A 19,125-nucleotide genomic window follows, 5' to 3' on the forward strand; every position below is an offset into this window, starting at 1 on the left:
TTTTTCATATTGGTGGCCAGATTGGGCGACTGAAAATCTTAGGGGGGGACACTAAAAACCAAAGCCATAAATTACATTTATTACATTATACTGTTGTACTATATAACCTACTAGAAAATGTATGTTAATATGAAACTTAAAGAGTTGCATACTTATTTTACAGTTAATGCAGCGATTGTATCAGTGTGCCCCCCCCCCCCCCCCCCTTGGGGGTGCCACAGTGCCAATCTTAATTGGCTAACATCCTAATGTTAGTGGAGCATAGTTTGGCACCCTCATGAAGCTGGTATTTCTTCACCTGAGGTACAGACAGCATGACTGATCAGGAAACAGCTGTGTGTGTGTGTGTGTGTGTTTGTCCTTGCTGTGGACAGTATTGAAGGGGATTACATATGGTACTTTCCACACTTCCAAGGTCATATCCAAACCAACAAACACAGGTCACAGTAGGTCACAGTATTCATCGCAGCCCCCCCCCCTCCCCCCTTCATATACAGTGTTTATAATATGTATAATACTATTATACAGTTGCATTATTCTGCGTTACTAGTATATCTGCTAGTTATACAAATGCAGTAGGTCATTTTCAGGTCATATGATTCTCACTGACTTTGGTGTATCAGAGATAAACGTATTTATTAGAGAGCGGGATTAAAGTTTCATAAGCACAGTGTTTCGCTAGGCCACGGGTTTTGGCCTACATTGGTGACTCAGCATTCTCATGACCTTGGGATGTTTACTGCAAGGCGCATCTCGTCTTTCGTGACTCAGGAGTAAGTTATTATGGAGCATCTGTACATCAACAATGTTAATACAGAAATGTAAAAAGCCAAAAGCAACATTCCTTCTTAAATTCGGTGTGCATGCCTGCACGCTCGTTCTTATCTATAAACTACTCTGAGTAGACTGCGTTATAGTGAGTAGCCTACAAGCCTTCAGTCACTTTACAGAGAAGAAAAGCATGATACAAACTACTGTAGAGACAGTGGTCAACTAAATTGTGGCGCTTTTTCGGTGCTTGCTGTGAACAGCTGCGCAATTCAAATGACTCCGGAGTTCTATCCAGCATCATCCGACACAGTATACGCTCGATCCTTTCCTTAAAACCTGTCGGGTGTACAGCGGGTCAGGAGATTACCTTTACCCATCTAAGCCTTAAACCCAGATAAGTTATTATCTGATTGTTGTAGCTTGTTACTGCCGTGCGCAGCTCATAATCCAAATGTGTTTGTGTGTCATGGAAAAATTCCCTGTTGGAGCACGTTCTGGGTTGAGAGCATTTGGCAAGTGTCCGGACAGTGGTTGGCTGTGTGTTGAGGTTAACAGTTGCCTAACCTGTATGAATGTGTTACTCTAATTGAATATATACAGTTTTCCTCACGCACAGTATCAACACCATTGAGGATGTTCAAACTGGACAGGACTGTCATTGCCTTATTATTTCTAATTCGTTGCCAAAACCTACCATTAACTAAATAAACGTAAAATCACACGTAAACTCACTTTTATGTTTCATAATATAGGCTACTGTGTAACCTCGCCCTCCAACAGCAGAGTATTTACATTTATACATTAAACATTTCAAATGATAAAATACGAATTCAGTAAACACTTTATACAAGTACAGTAACTTATTTGTAAAAAAATAAAATAAAAATCCTCCAAATGTATAGTAAAGGTAAGAGTAACTATGCACATTTCCAGTTTATTGTTGTAGAAATGTCTGATTTGTCTCTTCGTGGTAGCTCCTGATGGAATATTCACGATCTTCATTATATAAGAACGTTTGGAACCTCGACCTGCAATGGACAAAGAACGTTTGTCAGATCCTCCAGGTTCATGACCATGTGTGAGTATACTTCAGATACTACTTCAAACTGTCCAGAACATACCAAGCTACCATGAAGTCAGGAAAGGTTTCAAGATTGCTATTTGACAGGTCTGTCAGCTCTCATTTTATGTGTGTTTTTTTTTTGTAATACAATGTTTTTTTGCATACTATGTATGCTTCAAAATGGAAGTATGGTCACAATGCATTCGCTTGATCGCTGTCCATCAACAAGTGTATAGCTTTACAGTTGTCTGGCTCATTGATACAGTGTGTGCTGTGTTTTGATTACAAGGGAGGCAACTTTTATCCAAGGTCCAGTTAAATGGTTCTATTTATATCTGCATTAAGTGGCAGGGAGTTACAGCCAAGTGACCCTGGCATCTGAGGGCAAGACTGATTTTCCATTGTGGCCAACAACATTACTAGCTGAAACATCGTACAGAAATACCGTCTATACTGACTATAACAACATTGTTTTACTCTGTGTGGTAAGTCTTCTGATGACCATCTGTGTGTTTCACTCACTCACTCACACTCTCTATCTCTCTCTGTCTCTCCCTGTCTCTCTCTCACTATCTCGGTCTCTCTCTCCTCTCACTTTCTCTCTCTCAATGTCTCTCTAGAATTAGAACAGTCCAGTCAACCACCGAGCCGTCCAGGTCGAGGCGCTTATGTCACCTCAGAAATCTAAAGCACGTATACCAGTGAGTCAGGGGGCTGAGCGGTTAGGGAATCGGGCTAGCAATTTGAAGGTTGCCGGTTTGATTTCCGGCCGAGCAAAATAACGTTGTGTCCCTGGGCATGGCACTTCACCCTACTTGCCTCGGGGGAATGTCCCTGCACTTGCTGTAAGTCGCTCTGGATAAGAGCGACTGCTAAATGACTAAATGTAAATACCCTTTCGACAGTTTGACTACACGCTAAGGTACCCAGGAATCCCTTTATTTCCTTTCAACCAGCCTCTCATTCGGCAGATTCACTTTTATCATTTTTTCCCCCTCAATGACATAGCGTCTGCTTGCTTTCCTATATCCTGTTTCACAAATTCCCTAAATGGAGCGATGTTGGTTGTTTCCAGTGTTATGTGAGGCTGGTGGTGCAGTATTAATGCAGAATGTGCTGACCACATTCCCCTATAATGTGTGTGTGTGTGTGTAACTGGTAAACCCCTCTGAGGTTAGGTCTGTTCTGGTCTGTTAGGATCGGTTTCCTGGCGTTTCTTAATGAGGCATTACGTGGCAAAAACGTATCTTTCCTCTATGTTTGATGATGACGGGCGGACACACACACCCGACAACCACACACACACACCACTCACCCGTCGGAGGGAGTGGATGCTGCTGTTGCGGATGGACTCCATGAGCTGGTCACGGGAGGAGCGTAGCGGTGTGGACGGCCGGCTGGACTCCTCCCCCCGCTTCTCCACCACGGGCCTCAGGGCGTTCTTCAGCTCTTTTAGGATGCTGCTGGTCTCCTTTTCTTTCCCTCCAACCTTCTTCCCCTTCTTCGCCTTCCCTTTCCCCTGCTTCCTGCTGGACTCCTCGTGCAGCTTGATCACCTCGGCAATCTTCCGGGTCGGCTTTCTCTTCTCGGCTGGAGGAAGGCAGGGAGGCGGGGGCGGGGGAGGAGGCGGCGGAGGGGGAGGAGGTGGTGGTGTCAGGGGCACAGCCGGGTGCTGCCTCTTGGGCGGGGCCTTGGGGGAGGACCAGGGCGAGGTGCGGGGCGAGGCGGCCGGCGTGGCCCTCTGCAGTGCACTGGTGCGGGGGTTGAGTGGCCCCGTGGCGGGGCCGGCCCCCTGCTGTGCCTGCCGCTGCTCCTGGAGGCGCCGCTGGCGCTGGCGGTCCTGGTTCCGGGTCAGGATGCCCGTCATGCTCATCCTGGGGCCGGGTAAGAGGAACTGATAACCCAGTTTGATCAGGGTGTGGTTCTCTCTCAGGAGCTTCACCATCTCCATCTCCACCTGGGAGACGGGGGGGGAGAAGAGGGAGGGGAAGGTAAGGGAGGGAGGGTGAGGGTGAGAGGAAGGAGGAAGAGCGCAGAGAAAGATGTGACGGCAGGGAAAGTTTGTTTTGGAATTGTCTCCACATTGTGACATTGACATGCTAGGAATACATCAGACTCGACTCAGTTTTAATGTGGATGTGCGGAGACTGACCTGTCCTCCACACATGTGCCTCTGGTTGTGGAAGCGTAGCTCTGTGAGGGTGCTGTTCTCTGTCAGGGTCTGGACCAGCGCCAGGACCCCTTTCCCTGTCACAAAGTTGGACTCGATGTTCAGGCTGACGATGGAGCTGTTCGCTCGCAGCATCTTGGCGATGGCGAGCGCCACCGGGTCGTCAGCGTGCGTGTTGGCGAGGCTGAAGACGCGCACGTGGCTGTTGGAGCTCAGCGCCTCGGCGAAGCGGACCAGCGTCTCCTGGGCGACGTCGTCGATGTTGTTGAGGTTGACCTCGGTGAGCTCGGGGTCGTCGGCGAGGACGCGCTCCAGGGCGTCGTCCACGACCGTGGGGTTTCCGGGGCTGGCGTTGGGGTCGTTAGGGGGAGGAGGGGGCGGGGTTAGTCGCATAGGCTCCGCCCTCTGGGGTTTCAGAAGGTTAGGAGGAGTGTGCTGGCGTGGAGTAGGACCAGAATCCTCTGGGAGCTCCACTTTGGGTTCCTCTTCCGCCTGCTCTTCGTCGTCCTCTTCCTCCGTTACTGCTTCCTCCTCTTCCTCGCTCTCCTCCTCATCCTCACTCTCCCCCCCTTCCTCTTCCTCCTCTTCCTCTTCATCTTCGCACTCTTTCTTGTCTTTCTCATTCTCTCCATCCTTGTCCTCTGCTTCGCTGTCGCTCTCCGTCACACACTCTTCCTCACTCTTCTCCTCTTCATTCTACATTCAGACACAGTGGAAGTCTGTTCATTCACAAACTGGTACTCACCACCCGATATGCCTCAAAGCTTATCAGCTTACCCTTATCGCCCCCCACCACATATTTCCTCCTGCCCAGCCCAACTGGCAGTCAGGGACATGGAAAACGTCAATTGACTCAAATGACAAACGTTGGAAAGTTGCTTTGTTGATCCTGCTTATGTGTAAGGTCAGCTAAACTACTGTTAGATACATTAAACGTTTGGAAAAAGCTGGAATGATCACATCTCTAGTATACAAGGAGACCATGTATTTTTCCTGTCTCTATCACTGTCTGCTGTGTCCTCTACTTTGCGTGTCCCGATATGGAGATGTACATAAATAGCTCAAGTATTGTCTTCAGTTTTTTTTTTACAGAACATGCTATATACCAGTGGTTCTCAATCCTGGTCCTCGGGACCCCCTTACCTGCATGTTTAGGACATTTCCCCGCTCCAACACACCTGATTCATATGAATGGGTTGTTATCAGGCCCATTTATTTGAATCAGGTGTGTTGGAGCAGGGAAATATCTAAAACATGCAGGGCAGGGGGTCCCGAGGACCAGGATTGAGAACCACTGCTATATACAATGCAGACAAGTATTCATCAGAACAGTCTCCAAGTGAACCATCTGCTTAGTGGCTGACCTGCTTGGGGCTGCCCCCCTCCCTCTCGTCCTCCATAAGTTTCCTCGTCTCGTTCTCCCAGTACTGGAGCAGCGCGTCGCGGTCGAACGTCCCGGTGGGCGTCTTGTCCGTCTGGTCCCTCTGCCTCAGCCCGATGGGCACGTTGGCGTCGGGGTCGATGTCCGCCAGCTCCTTCTCCAGCTCGGCCAGCTCCTCGGGGCTGAGGGAGGCCAGGAGCTCGTCCTCGTCCATGTCCTCATACTTGCTCAGCTCCCTCCGGTAACCAAAGCAGCTCATGGTTCCAGGTTCTGCTATGTCAGGGTGTTCAGACTACTGGTGGAGGGTTGAGGGGGGGCCTCTGTTTGGGGTTAGGAGCCTGGCCTGGGTGAGGTCTCCCTGGGGTTGAAGTCCAGTCAGAGCAGGGTGGTCCCTCCTGTTTGGAGTCCAGACGAAGGGTCCAACCAGCCGATTGTGGGGAACGGTCACAGTGTTGAGTAAAGGGGACGTCTGGTTAGTGCAAGTGCGTGTCTGTGTGTGTCCCTCTCCTCTCTCCTTCGTAATCTCTCCAGCTGCCGCCTGGGCCTTAAAAGAGGGATCATTCAGGGGGGAGTGTAGGGAGGTGCGGGCCATGATGCATGGGCTTTTTTGGGAGGCGGTGGTCAGAGAGGATAGAAGCCATGAAAAGCATGTGAGCTCAGCGAGAGAGAAATGGGTGGGGGGATAGAGAGAGTAAGGGAGGTACAGAGAGAGAGAGACTAACTCGGCCCACTGGGAGGGACAGCCTGTTGTCTGTGCATCCTGAGTGATTTGTTCAAAGCCCAAAAAAGCCCAACTGGACATGAGAGCGATTGAGTCTAAGAGTAAGAGACCGACTTTGAAAGACTGTGGACCGCATGGGCAACATTGTTTAATCTGAACATTCATGCCAATAAAGCATATTGAATTGAAAGAGAGAGAGAGGGAGAGATAGAGACAAAGAGGAAGAGAAAGGGTGAGAGAGAGAGACGATAGAGAGTGATAGACTGAGGGAGATACGGTGACAGAGAGAGGGCAGAGAACTTGTGTCAAAGAAAATGTTAACATAAACGAAAAACACACATGATAGGAACATGTAATCACAGACCAGACACACAAACACAACCACAGTGAGGCTGTGTACAAAGACAGAAGTGACGTCCATTTTGGTTTGGTACTTCTTAAGTACCTTTATCAGCATTCACTCAACATTGTTGTGACTGACCATAGCCCTCCAAAAGATTAGTCTCAATATTTTACATACACAATAACACAACCTGGAAAACGATTTGATCTCTTCGTGTCCTCTGGTGGGATTTCATATTTTTAGACAATTAAAACATGCTCAAATCCTCACAATAGCTATTGTGGCGTACGTCAGCTGATAACGTTTGAAAAGAGGGTAAGAGATGCGCAGCTTCCACACTGAGCTGGCAGGGGATGCATGGCCTGGTCGGTATTTTCTCTGTTCTCTATAAGCAGAGACACTGGGGGTTTCAGACAGGTGTGCGTCCATCACATCACTCATATCCTGAGCCCGGTGTGCATGATCAAGTTTGGTCCAGTTGGTGACCTCATTGTGGACCTTTGAATGACTTTTAGCACGCAATCTTTTTTTTTTATTGCCATCATTTGCGCCTTGTATTTGTTTTGTTGTGTACTGTGTATAGCTGTATGTGTTGTGTTGATCCACCGTAGCTGGGATCTTGAATTAGAACACAGTGTGTAGAATCTACCACTTTGGTATTCGTTGTGTTGTAGAGTACAATGTCTTGTGTGTGTGTGTGTGCCAAAGAGGTTGGGTTCCTGTTGACAGGTCAGGAATGTTTAGATACCGTTGGTGAGAGAGACAACACTCTTTCCACATAACTCTACTGGGAGAGACTGTTGCTAGCCTTCGCTAGGACGTCGCCCTTAGTAGTGGGCATAGCGTGACCACAACAAAAACCTGATTAAACAAATTAACTCAGAGGGGACGCACACTTGACTAAAATAACATACAAACAGAGTAAAGGATCATTGTTTAATAAAATAAAAACCATAGTGTTTTACAAGGAGACAGGTGGGACAATGCATCCACAGCTGGGTTTGGTAGCTTGAAGTGCTAAACATTATTAGTTTCATTGAGTGAGCAAATAAACATTTCAAATGTCTTAAAAGCAGCTTATTGACTCCTGCAGCCGCAAACATGTCACTTGCACTACACCATGTTGGCGTCCTAATGTTCTCTTGGCATCATGTTAAGCTTCTTGAAATTTCTGTTGACTTGCTTTTTTGTAATGTGACCCAAGTGTGCAGTTAAGAGTGGTTTACAATGTGCTCTCAATGGGGACATCTTCACTCCATCTGTAAACATTCTAAACTGTACACATACTAAACATTTGCTATCGGACACCATAGTTTTGAGGCCTTCTCTGCCCCCTTGTGGCTAGTTACATTAACTGGGAACTGTAGACTGTAATTATACATTTTATTTAATGTTTATCCTGTTCTAACCTGACTGTATAAGCTAAACAGTATAAGAAGGGTTGCAGTTTCAAGGGTACCAATATAGTCAGATCCAGAGGATTACAATGAGGAGAGCCCAGTATTACAGTGAGAAGAGACCAGTATCACAGTGAGGAGAGACCAGTATCACAGTGAGGAGAGACCAGTATTACAGTGAGAAGAGACCAGTATCACAGTGAAGAGAGACCAGTATTACAGTGAGAAGAGACCAGTATCACAGTGAGGAGAGACCAGTATCACAGTGAGGAGAGACCAGTATTACAGTGAGAAGAGACCAGTATCACAGTGAGGAGAGCCCAGTATTACAGTGAGAAGAGACCAGTATCACAGTGAGGAGAGACCAGTATCACATTGAGGAGAGACCAGTATCACATTGAGGAGAGACCAGTATTACAGTGAGAAGAGACCAGTATCACATTGAGGAGAGACCAGTATCACAATGAGGAGAGCCCAGTATTACAGTGAAAAGAGACCAGTATCACATTGAGGAGAGACCAGTATCACAGTGAGGAGAGACCAGTATCACAGTGAGGAGAGACCAGTATCACATTGAGGAGAGACCAGTATCACAGGGAGGAGAGACTATTATCACGACGAATAGTAGTCTTCTAATGTGGAGAGACCAGACTATTATGGTGAGGACACACCAGTATTACCCATGTTCAGTTTAGCATCTGCAAAACAAACTTGTACATATAGATATTAAGTGGTGGATTCTTGAACAGATGAGGTTAACAAGTAGGTCAAGGTTTTCTGCTGCTGACACAACCCTGACACTCGACAGAGTGGGTCTAAATCTCTTCATTTTTGTGATATATCTGTAGCGGGGTTTTCTCATTGTAGAATAGAAATACTTTCAGTTTTGAATGCTCTGAATAAACAATGTTTGAACTTTACCCTGTTATGTTAGCCCATGAGGACATGGAACGTTGAGTCCATTTCTAGGAGTCCTATCTAAAAACCTAAACAAAAGCTATCTAGCATGCGGTGTCCTTCTTGTGTGCTTGCGAAGGCTATGCTAATATTCACCCATCCTTCCATATTGTGATACCATTAACTCCCTTGATTTCCTGTATTCATTTTTCAGGCTTCTGAGATGCTCAACTTGAGTGTATCACACGCACCACAAACTGGAGTTTTCTGGTTCTGATTGTGCCGGGTCAATGTAAGGTTGTTAAAGGCAGATCATTGTTTCAGATGATACTGTGTTGAGGATACATGGTCATTGTGATTCTGCACTAAGCTTTGCGGGTTACATACTGAGACTGCAGATGTGTTAGGCTGTACTGTGCTATAAGGATGGAGTGTTAAAATACAATAGTGCCTTTTTGGTGGATTTACCTGACTCTTTGAAACCGTTTTACATGCCTGAGGACATTTCAAATCCACATGTTTCTATGTGGGTGAACACTCCTCTTGAACAAAAGAACTTGGGGCCCATGGTAAGACGAATCAGGTCTGAACCAGATCACCTAGCTCCCTTTAACCAACAGGGGGAACTACCACAGCCTAGAGAGACCCAAAGAGATGTGACTTTTGCAATTCACTACTGCGAATGAGAAGCGCTGTAAATAGAGGAACAGGAATAGAACTGATCCTGTTCCTGATCCTGCCCCAGTTCCAGCCCCGGCCACCCCCACCATGGATCCCTGTGGCCCCGAACCACCACCAACACCCCCCACTAACCCCCCAACAAACAGCGTCAGTTTGCCCAAGACAAGTTGGTTGGCACAATGGGTCTGTTGTGTTGGTAAATAACTTTTAAGCGACCCCTGGAGGCCAAGCACATTTTGTTCAAGAGTGGACTAGTGAAATGTATCTCCCAGTGTTAACCCAAATAGACTCTCTAGAGACCTCGAAGAGAGGGAATGAAGACGTCTGGCCTTAACCACTGATCAATTAACAATAACTAATAATTACTTTATTACTTTTATATTGTTTTGAATGCTCTGAATATAATAAACAATGTTTGAACTTTACCCTGTTATATTAGCTCAGGATGACATGGAACGTTGAGTCCATTTCTAGGAGCCTTATCTAAAACCTAAACAAAAGTGCTTGCAAAGGCTATGCTAATCATCACCCATCCTACCATAACGTGATACCATTTAACTCTTGATTTCCTGTATTCATTGTCCAGTCTTCTGAGATGCTCAACTTGAATGTATCAGACACCTGCACTTTATAGATCTATAATAAATACATTGATTTTGTCTTCAACTTGGCGATTAATTTCCATTGACTTGGTACTTTAACAGCAATAGAGTACTATCTAATATGTCTTCAAAACCTACGTTTAGTATGTTCAGTAATCTGAAGGAGTGAATTTGTTCTGTGTAGAGCCAATCGTATCATTAGTGAACACGTACACGTCAAAATACATTTTACAATGATTTTATTAAAGTAAGGTAAATATGGATAGTATGACCAAGTGAGATTATGAATGTGATGAGATCGGTTTCAATGAACTGAATGAAACGGTCAAACTTAAAGAAGGACAGAAATTGTACAGTTAATGATTACATCCATATAAACCATGAACACAGCTCAGACTAATGCCATGTCAGAGAGGAAAGAGCGTTAGCCAAGTTACTTTGATCAGGGTTGATCAATGAGGTTGAGTGCGGTTCGAGGCCCATTTGAAGAATCCGAAGCATGGCTGCACTGCAGGAATCATCAGACTGAGTCTACGTAATTTCAGTCAGGTTGCAATTAGAATTGTGTTTTGGGTTGCTTCTGTGGAATTGTTCGGGTAGTGTTGCACAGGCACTAATCTTGTTGAATCCCAGGAGAAGCTTGGCGACATCCTTTGGAACGTCAATCCAGATGGCGTTCCCGCCTACCAAAGGTGTGAACTGCTCTCTGGCTGCTTCATAAGATTGTTCAACTATTGTTCTGGACATCTTTGTAAAGTTACAAAATATAGTTGAATGATTGTTTTATTATGTTAGTTTTGTGTAGATACCAAGGATGTCTTGGTTTTCTTTCAGGAAGAAGGAGTAGTTACTGGAATCAAGATTACAGTAAACACAACATGTATAAGGCAAGCACAAAAAAGAATTGTATATTGACATGCATAGCTTTTTCACTACCATCATCATGGAAATTGAACTCTTGATCACTTTATTCTGTCCAAGCCTTGTTTTAGGAGTCAATGTTATAAACCAGCAAAATCTATCTGCACGTTGCTTTGCACAAAGAGTATTCTAAACAAATACATTTGAATGAAACAAGACAACTTCGGGTTATCATATGTGTCTTTACTTTTGTCGGGCTCTAGGCTTCGTGCCATGCTGACGACATCTGGAGTAAAAAATTGCCAAAAGGAAGACAGAGTACTGGACTTTATTGTAAAGGGTTAGGAATAGTTTGTAACCTTTATGAAGGGTAATGGTGACTATAGTATTTTTTTAATATAATTAGCATTTAATGTAATGCTCTAATATGTGTAATATACAGTGGTATAGCATTATTATCACAATTTTTTGTAGTTATCTGAACCTCAAACCAATTCAGGCACTAGGTAGTGTCCAGACCACTGGTAGGTTTTGGAGATATTTGGCTAAATAATGACATGGATGTCATCATCTGTAATGTTAAGGTCTGATCAGCTCAATGTATGACGCTTCTATGACAATGAGACATTAAAATACAATTATTTGTTAAGTTTTTTTTGTGCTTGTTCCTTTATCAGATGTTTTGTGTAAAACGTCTCTTCTTCAATTGAAAATGTACAAAAACTATTGAGTGATACAGCATAAGCCGTATCCAAAAATATCTATTCTTTTATAATATATAGAATGGTTATTATTGTCGGTAATGCCATCGCCAGCTATCAGGGTCGCCCCATGATGGAAGGAGTGGAAGGGGGCATTTCTTCAGACCCTGGTGACAGCAGCTTGGAAACCCAGGCACATGTATGTTTCAAGTCATCTATGTGACCATGTTCAGTCAACAATTATTTATGAATATTGTAGGAGTGAAATGTATTACTGTTCTCTGCAGTGACAGGAAATACAGTGGTGTTGCTGCCACCACCCACTGTCGTCCCACTGTGCCATACAGAGGTAACAGTGAAACTAATAGTCATACGCCATATGTGGTTGTTGAATATTTATCTAATATGCCATTTACTTTCTCAAGTGGAGGTCTTAGATGATCAGGAAACTGTGTGTGGCTCAGGGAGAACACACGAGGATGGATTTGTTTAACCTTTTTCTACGTTTTGGTCTTTTTCTTTTACCTTTTTGTGGCTTTTTGTTGAGCATTTTGAGTCTTTTATGGGGGGTTTTACCATTTCTTTCTTTCAATGTCCTATTTTTTTTATTTGTTATGCTATAAAAGTGAATGAAACCATACACATTGTTCTTTTTGGTTTGAAATGTTTTGGTTGAAAGAAACATTTCTGATATGAAAATGATTAGAAAATGGCTCAAAGCAACCCAGAAAGGGTTAAGGGGAGACACCCCAGTGAATAGGGATGACACATTAACATGAAACCTCCCCAGTTGATAACTAATATTAGGTCAAATATTGTTTTCATTACTAGTTTCCTGTAAATGTATGTTTAAATGAGAAAATTATGCATTAAGTTGTAAAATATGATATAATCTGCATACATTTCCAGAACGGAAATCAGAACATTGAATGACAACGAAATAAAAGTTTCATTCTGTCAACGAATTAGAGTCCAAAGTTTTTACATAGGGCATTTGCAGTGGCATAACAATGACTTGGCAGGCCCGAGTGATCTCACCAACGGGCTCCTTAATTAAGCAATAAGGTACGAGAGGCAGTACACCTCAGCACCCATGTACTGCAACATGTCTTCTTTGGAACTGATTGACCTTGTTTGTGACTAAACCAGAGCTAGGATTAACCAAACAAGACGATAGAATGTGAGGGGGGGAAGTGGGATGTAGGAAGTGAACAAGGGAGGATGTTTTCAGAAAATTAGGTTAAATTAGGGTGTCATATCCAAGCCATATTATATCAATCAAGTTGAAAATATCCATGTCACAGATGGACTGCTCTCTTTCAATCATTGACAATGTACAGATTTTTTCAGTTGTCATAATATGAATGTACATACATGTCAACAACTTTTTTATTTTCAAAAAAATAGAGAGACCACTGCACCTTTTTCTTTCAAAAAGGTTTAGGACAATTCTTTGACATTTTGAGTAAGGAACAGAAGGGTAATCATATGCAGTAACCTTCTGTGTCTTGCTCAAAATTGTCGGCCCTTATTGGAAAGCTACAATAACTCCCTTTAAAATGAAACAGCACTGAACCTCTTCTCCAGCACGAACAGTTCACTTGGATTGGCGCAGCTGGCGGGGCCAGCTAGCGAGAGATGGTGTCATGCAAAGTAGTTATCTAAAATGTTTTCGAGGGAAACGTGGGCAGTCGTACTACTTGTCTTAAAAAATTAATAAAAGAAAAGCCAAGTAATAATAATTAAATGGCTCTGGGCGTAGCTATACAGACAGGAAAGATTTGGCCAATTTAAGGACCGCTGGCTGTGTATGGATTTCAAAATAAAATCTGTCCTACATGACGGAACGTGTAGTGCAGATGGGCCAAGTAACAATTATAGCATACTGTATTTATTGGGCATTTGTTTGCGTATTATTTATTGGAGTCATCTGAGCTACATACTTTGTGGTTGTGTGTACTACACATTTCTAATGAGGAATATTGACATATGTATTTGATGCGTTCTATCTGTATAAAAGTATGTCCGAATGCTACAAATGATGTGGCGTGCAAAAACGTCACAATGGTGTATATTCATACCTCAATGAAACATTACAGAGCTCCATCACATTTCTTCTGAACAGGCAGGCGAATAGTAACTTGAAGACTATTGTAAGCTTTCTCAGAATATTTTCTCAGGCTCTTCAGACAATTTTGTGCTTTTTGGTGAGTAATTCTTATTTACACATTAATGTTTCCCCTATTTATTGTAATCTTACACAAAATATAATGTTATGCTCAATTCATTAACACTTTAATTATGCAGTTACTGTAAATATCAAGGTCAAGGTAAACTTTATTATCCACAAGTAGGAAATTCATAATTACTTGCTTCGGCCTCATAGTGAGGACCAACACGTTACTGGTTTATGACTTAATTAATCCGCAAGGTTACGGCATCTAAAAACATGCATTAAAACAAAACAAAGAAATGCAGGTAGGAGAGGTGACCGTGTCGCCGCTCGCGCATGCGCCACATCATAATTTGAGGTCATGGCTGTACAACTAAGAACATTTCTCTCCAAATTCGAATACATTTAAAGCAAGTTTTGATAACAAATCAATCAATAAGCTTAATAATAATAATAATAATGTAATGGCTCTGGTCGGTACCTATGGAGACAAGATAGATGTTGCCAATTGAACTGATGAGCTGTATGGATTTCAAAATCCAATCTGTCCTACATGACAAAACTAGTGTAGTGCAGATGGGCCAAGTAACAATTATCGCACAGCCTACGTGTTGTAGTTTGCATAGTGGGCATCGTTTGCGTATGATTTATTGGAGTCATCTGAGCTACATGCTTGTGTGTAATTACAGATTTCTAATGAAGAAAATTGACACATTTATTTTACGGACATCACGTTCTGTATAAAAAGTAGACTACACATGATTGTTTACAAAAACGTCATAATGGATATTCACAAAGACATAGGCCTATGTCTATGGATATTCATACTTAAATGAAACATTACACAGCTACATCACATTTCTTCCGAACAGGCAGGTAAATAGCAACTTGAAGACTTGTATTGTAAGCTTTCTCAGAAGATTTTCTCAGGCTATATTCAGACAATATTCTGCTTTTCAGTGAGTAATTTATTATTTACACATTAATGTTTCCCCTACTTATTGTACCCGTAAACGTAAAACATAATTTAATTCTAAATGTAATCCACGCTTTCGTTATGCAGTTACCGTCAGTATCACCGCATCAAATCCATTTGAAGCAAGTTTTGATACGTGGTTTTCTTTTTGTGTTTTGTTATAACTGACCACATCAATAAAAAGAAACTCAAGACTCAGTCCACAAATGGCCTGTAAATCAAACCTCAACAGCATTGCAGTTACAAAAGTTACAAGTTTTCTCTCTCAATTGCTTCACAGCCAATCATTGTGAGCCGAACATGGCGATACCAAACTCTTCCAGTCAGGTCAGCTCCTCTCAAATAACACTTTCCCATGATCACTGTTATTGGCCATAGCCTAATGCAGTGGTTTTCAGAGATTTTATTTATGAAAAGTAATTTTACACTTAAATGGTTAATCATCAAACATGGTCAAATACCTCTGAGTGACTGTGTCTCTATTGTAGGGAGTTGAACTTGATGGGACCACTATCCAGCCCAATGACTGGAAAAATGGGGACCATCTTTCTCTCCATTCATTTGACGAGGAAGATTTTCTGGTAAGTCTGTGCATAGTAATAAGTGAAATGGATGAAACATGATAAGAGTTTGTATGAACTTAAACTTAAATGGTTAAACAGCAAACATGGTCAAATACCTCTGAGTGACTGTGTTTCTAATATAGGAAGTGGAACGTGGTGGGAACACTGTCCGTCAGACCAAAGATTACGATGACCTCTCCATACATTCAGTCAGCGAGAGAGATTTTCTGGTCAGTTTGTGCATCAAAAGTATCGAGGTACATTACATTTTGAAGATAGACTGTGTGAACAATATGTTTCCATCTGACTCACAGTCTGATGAGGACCGTGACAGCCAGCAGAATCCACTTCCGGATAGACGCCTGGTATGTGTATGTGTGTGACAAAAGGTCAATGAATTGGCTTTTTCTATTAGTGCTGAATCAGTTTTTCCCTCATTTACATGAAGTAATTTCGCAGACGCTCTTATCCAGAGTCAAATTTTCCTCTCTGCCCTGTTCCTGCACATTGTACTTTACCCTTGGTCTCCCTAGAATCACGTTATGGAGGACGAAGCCCAGGGCCTTCTTCCTTCCTCTGTGAGAGCCGTGACCGAGCCTTGCATCACTAATGACGTGCACCCCACCATGCTACACGATCAAAAGAGGCGCGACACGAAGTCCCGTTTCAAAAGAGAAAAGGTCATGAAAAGGTTCCAAAAATCCCTGGTTGCCCTGGAACAGGACCTTATGACAGCCAAGGAGGAGATCCTGAACACCAACGAGTACTTCAAAGAGATGTCTCGTGTGAAGAGCCAGGGAAAAGGCCTGATGGGTGCGTCTCTGAGAAGACTCGTTTGTAACGTCAGAGGGAGAAGGCTCCAAAGAGTTCAGGCGCAGAAGTATATGCGGGTCAGCAAAGATTTCGATGCGCTGATCCAAGAGGTGATGAAGGACTGCATGGATGATTTCAATCTGTCGGGCCTGGAGAACTGGCAGAAAGAGGTTAAGAAGCTACGCATGGCCTGCAGGGCCTGCACTGAGAGGATCCAACCACCCGAGGTGTGTAGTTCCCCACCACAGGTCCAACCCTCTCAGGAAGAAAAGCCCTCCATCCAACGCTTTGTAAGTAATCAGTACAGACGTACTGTACGTATACATTTATTCAGCTCTTGTTTGATTCAAGGTATGGCATGGCACTGTTTGTTGATTATCATCCTAAAGAGCCATGGAAAGATCCCAGGTCCCACATGCTAAAAGGGGATGTCTTCTCTTGTGACTGTGTCTCCCCAGGATCTGTCTGAGACAGAGACCATTCCTGTGGTCTCTTTCACCATCGAGGACGCCATGGAATCCCCCCCTCTGACTCCTCCTACTCCCGAGGCCCTCCTCTTCGACCAGCAGCTTCCCCGGGCTTTGACTCCCCTCAACCGTGTCACCGTTGGAGTTGTGACTCCGAGCAGGCCTGAGACTCCGCCTGCTGTGGTGTATTTACCCCCCCCTCGTCTGGCACCAATCACCCACTTGAGCGCTGATCTAAAAAGGCTGCTCCAAGGAGGACTGGAAGGGCTCCAACAGGTAGGTCATGATCATCATAGGCAAATATATGATGATATTCACTGTTAAAGCATGAATACATTTAAATTAATTAAATACATTGCGGACTAATGAGGCTGGAAAAGAACCATGATTTCATTGGTTACATTTTTTTCTCAGCTCAGTGATTCATCCATGTAAGCTTGTATTGTGCTTTCAGGATGTGACGGAAGAGAAGAAGACCTGCAAAGGGGAGAAAAAGAACACTGGCAAAGTGGAGAAGAAGAAGCCTGGCAAAGGGGAGAAAAAGAACACTGGCAAAGGGGAGAAGAAGAAGCCTGGCAAAGGGGAGAAGAAGAAGCCTGGCAAAGGGGAGAAGAAGAAGCCTGGCAAAGGGGAGAAGACGGCCAAAACCCAGTCATATATCAAACCACTGCTTGTGTTGGAAGCCAGCAACAAACAGCCAGAGGAATACTCTGAAAACAATGTGAAGGAGGAGAAAAAGAAGAAGAAGAATGTGGGAAAGAGGTGAGGACAGATAGCAGAAAGGCTCAATGGAGGGGGTGGTAGAATGTGGGTAAAGACAGCAAGACCCTCATTGTAAGGATGGGAGAATGCGTACTGGTATGGCAGATAACATATAATGTTTTTTCTGATGATTGACAGGTTTCTCCAGTGGCTGTCGAGCAAACTCATATGTGGATGTTGTTCAGATGTTTAACAAACATCATGCATGCTCTTTCTCTCTCTCTGTCTTTCACTACACAGAGATCATGTAGACATACACACATGACATCATCAGTTACACTCCACCCTTACACATACCCATACAAACACATTCTCTCTCTCTCTCTCTCTCTCTCTCTCTCTCTCTCTCTCTCTCTCTCTCTCTCACACACACACATTCACTCTCACTCTTTTTTTCTCTCTATTTCTCTCTCTGTCTCACATACACACGCACATTCACTCTCTCTCTCTTTCTCTCTCTCTCTCTCTCTCTCTCTCTCTCTCACACACGCATTCACTCTCTCTCTTTTTCTCTCTCTATTTCTCTCTCTCTGTCTCACATACACACACACATTGACTCTCTCTCTCTCTCTTTCTCTCTCTCTCTCTCTTTCTCTCTCTTTTCTCTCTTTCTCTCTCTCTCTTTCTCTCTCTCTCTCTCTCTCTTTCTCTCTCTCTCTCTCTCTTCTCTCTCTCTCTCTCTCTCTCTCTCTCTCTCTCTCTCTCTCTCTCTCACTCTCACATCCCAGATGCAAAATGTTGTTCTCAATAAACTTATCATTTTGTGTTTCATTTGGTATTGCTTTTTGATGATTAACAGCCTAATAAACTATAGCCGACTTGGTCATCTCGCACCGTAATACTGTAGGCCTAAATTACTTTGCATGGCAGCCTATTTGAGAAAATAACCGTTTGGTGCACTTTATCTGTAAAACAGTGACTACTTGTTACCAACCGTTATGTTAGAATGTGGAGTCTTTACGCGATGTAGGCCTACCCTCATCTCCCACAAGATAATCCTAACACTGGGCCAATGTGTCTTTTTTTAAATGGTCAATAACGCACACCTCAGCACACAGCACTCAGTTTCAGTTCCGGGGCAGCACTGATTTGACCAGGAAGTTGTAACACACCATGTAACACAATTTCCACTATTTAGAATCAGAATCAGAAGGGATTTTATTTGTCATGAGTGTTTGCACAAACAAGGAATTTACTTTGGCAGGGAGGTGCATAAGTGCAGCTAGTTCTGGCAGGGCAATCGGGCAGCGCGTGTCATTCATGTAACGGGGACGTAAGGCGTCTTACTCCACCTTCCTTTACTCCACCCACTACCACACCCATGTTAGCAGCGCATATCCATTTTGCCACGTCCGATAAGGCGTCTTTAAAAGATGCGCGGATATGCACACACTCACCCCGGTCGTTGTATGATCAGTGCTGCTGCCACCGTCCCCTTCTCCCCCATGCTGTCTGTATGTCTATCCATCGGGGGATTATATCTCTATTGCTCTCTGCCTCATATATCATGTATGTATGTGTTGCATCGAGGAGGCAGGGAGTGCTTCCCTTAGATCATCCTCCGCCAAAGTTAAATCTACATGTCCATGTCATGTAACAATAAATGCTCAAATCTAATACGCGATTGTCTTGACTGAAATACATTAAACATATAGGAATATTGAAACTTAAATATGTGGACTAACTATACAAAAGGAGCAAAGTCTAGCTAATACTAAGGGGGGTCTAGCTAATACTAAGGGGAATAAAAAATATAAATATATAATATATTTACTTCAATGTA

General features: G+C 43.6%; 2 protein-coding genes across 2 annotated transcripts; one reads left to right on the plus strand and one right to left on the minus strand.

Annotated features, from left to right (window-relative positions):
• Positions 1-585: 585 nt before the first annotated feature.
• Positions 586-5,887, minus strand: LOC146276812 (leiomodin-2-like). Its single transcript, XM_084702072.1, has 4 exons — positions 5,369-5,887; positions 3,987-4,700; positions 3,150-3,791; positions 586-1,799 (listed from the first exon to the last, which is right to left on the minus strand). The coding sequence occupies exons 1-4, from the start codon at positions 5,642-5,644 to the stop codon at positions 1,773-1,775; spliced, it is 1,659 nt and encodes a 552-aa protein (XP_084558198.1). The 5' UTR covers positions 5,645-5,887; the 3' UTR covers positions 586-1,772.
• Positions 5,888-13,712: 7,825 nt separating this feature from the next.
• LOC146276813 (uncharacterized) lies at positions 13,713-17,677 on the plus strand. The gene is made up of 9 exons (XM_084701806.1): positions 13,713-13,795; positions 15,018-15,064; positions 15,226-15,318; positions 15,444-15,530; positions 15,615-15,665; positions 15,834-16,403; positions 16,572-16,856; positions 17,035-17,342; positions 17,481-17,677. Exons 2-9 carry the CDS (start codon positions 15,038-15,040, stop codon positions 17,533-17,535), a joined length of 1,476 nt encoding a protein of 491 aa, XP_084557932.1. The 5' UTR covers positions 13,713-13,795; positions 15,018-15,037; the 3' UTR covers positions 17,536-17,677.
• The last annotated feature ends 1,448 nt before the right edge of the window (positions 17,678-19,125 follow it).

Source organism: Hypomesus nipponensis, chromosome 7 (assembly GCF_054491055.1).
Source record: "Hypomesus nipponensis isolate SF chromosome 7, ASM5449105v1, whole genome shotgun sequence".
Classification (NCBI taxonomy): Eukaryota; Metazoa; Chordata; class Actinopteri; order Osmeriformes; family Osmeridae; genus Hypomesus; species Hypomesus nipponensis.

What these genes read in the sequence shown, in the direction of transcription:
- LOC146276812 (XM_084702072.1), bottom strand. Translation starts at nt 5,644, where the DNA reads ATGAGCTGCTTTGGTTACCGGAGGGAGCTGAGCAAGTATGAGGACATG. An exon ending in AGGGGGGCAGCCCCAAGCAG is followed by an intron (nt 4,701 to 5,368) that starts GTCAGCCACTAA and finishes GTCTGAATGTAG; the next exon opens with AATGAAGAGGAGAAGAGTGA. An exon ending in GCATCCACTCCCTCCGACGG is followed by an intron (nt 1,800 to 3,149) that starts GTGAGTGGTGTG and finishes TGTCCATTGCAG; the next exon opens with GTCGAGGTTCCAAACGTTCT.
- LOC146276813 (XM_084701806.1), top strand. Translation starts at nt 15,038, where the DNA reads ATGGCGATACCAAACTCTTCCAGTCAG. An exon ending in CACTTCCGGATAGACGCCTG is followed by an intron (nt 15,666 to 15,833) that starts GTATGTGTATGT and finishes TGGTCTCCCTAG; the next exon opens with AATCACGTTATGGAGGACGA. An exon ending in AGCCCTCCATCCAACGCTTT is followed by an intron (nt 16,404 to 16,571) that starts GTAAGTAATCAG and finishes GTGTCTCCCCAG; the next exon opens with GATCTGTCTGAGACAGAGAC.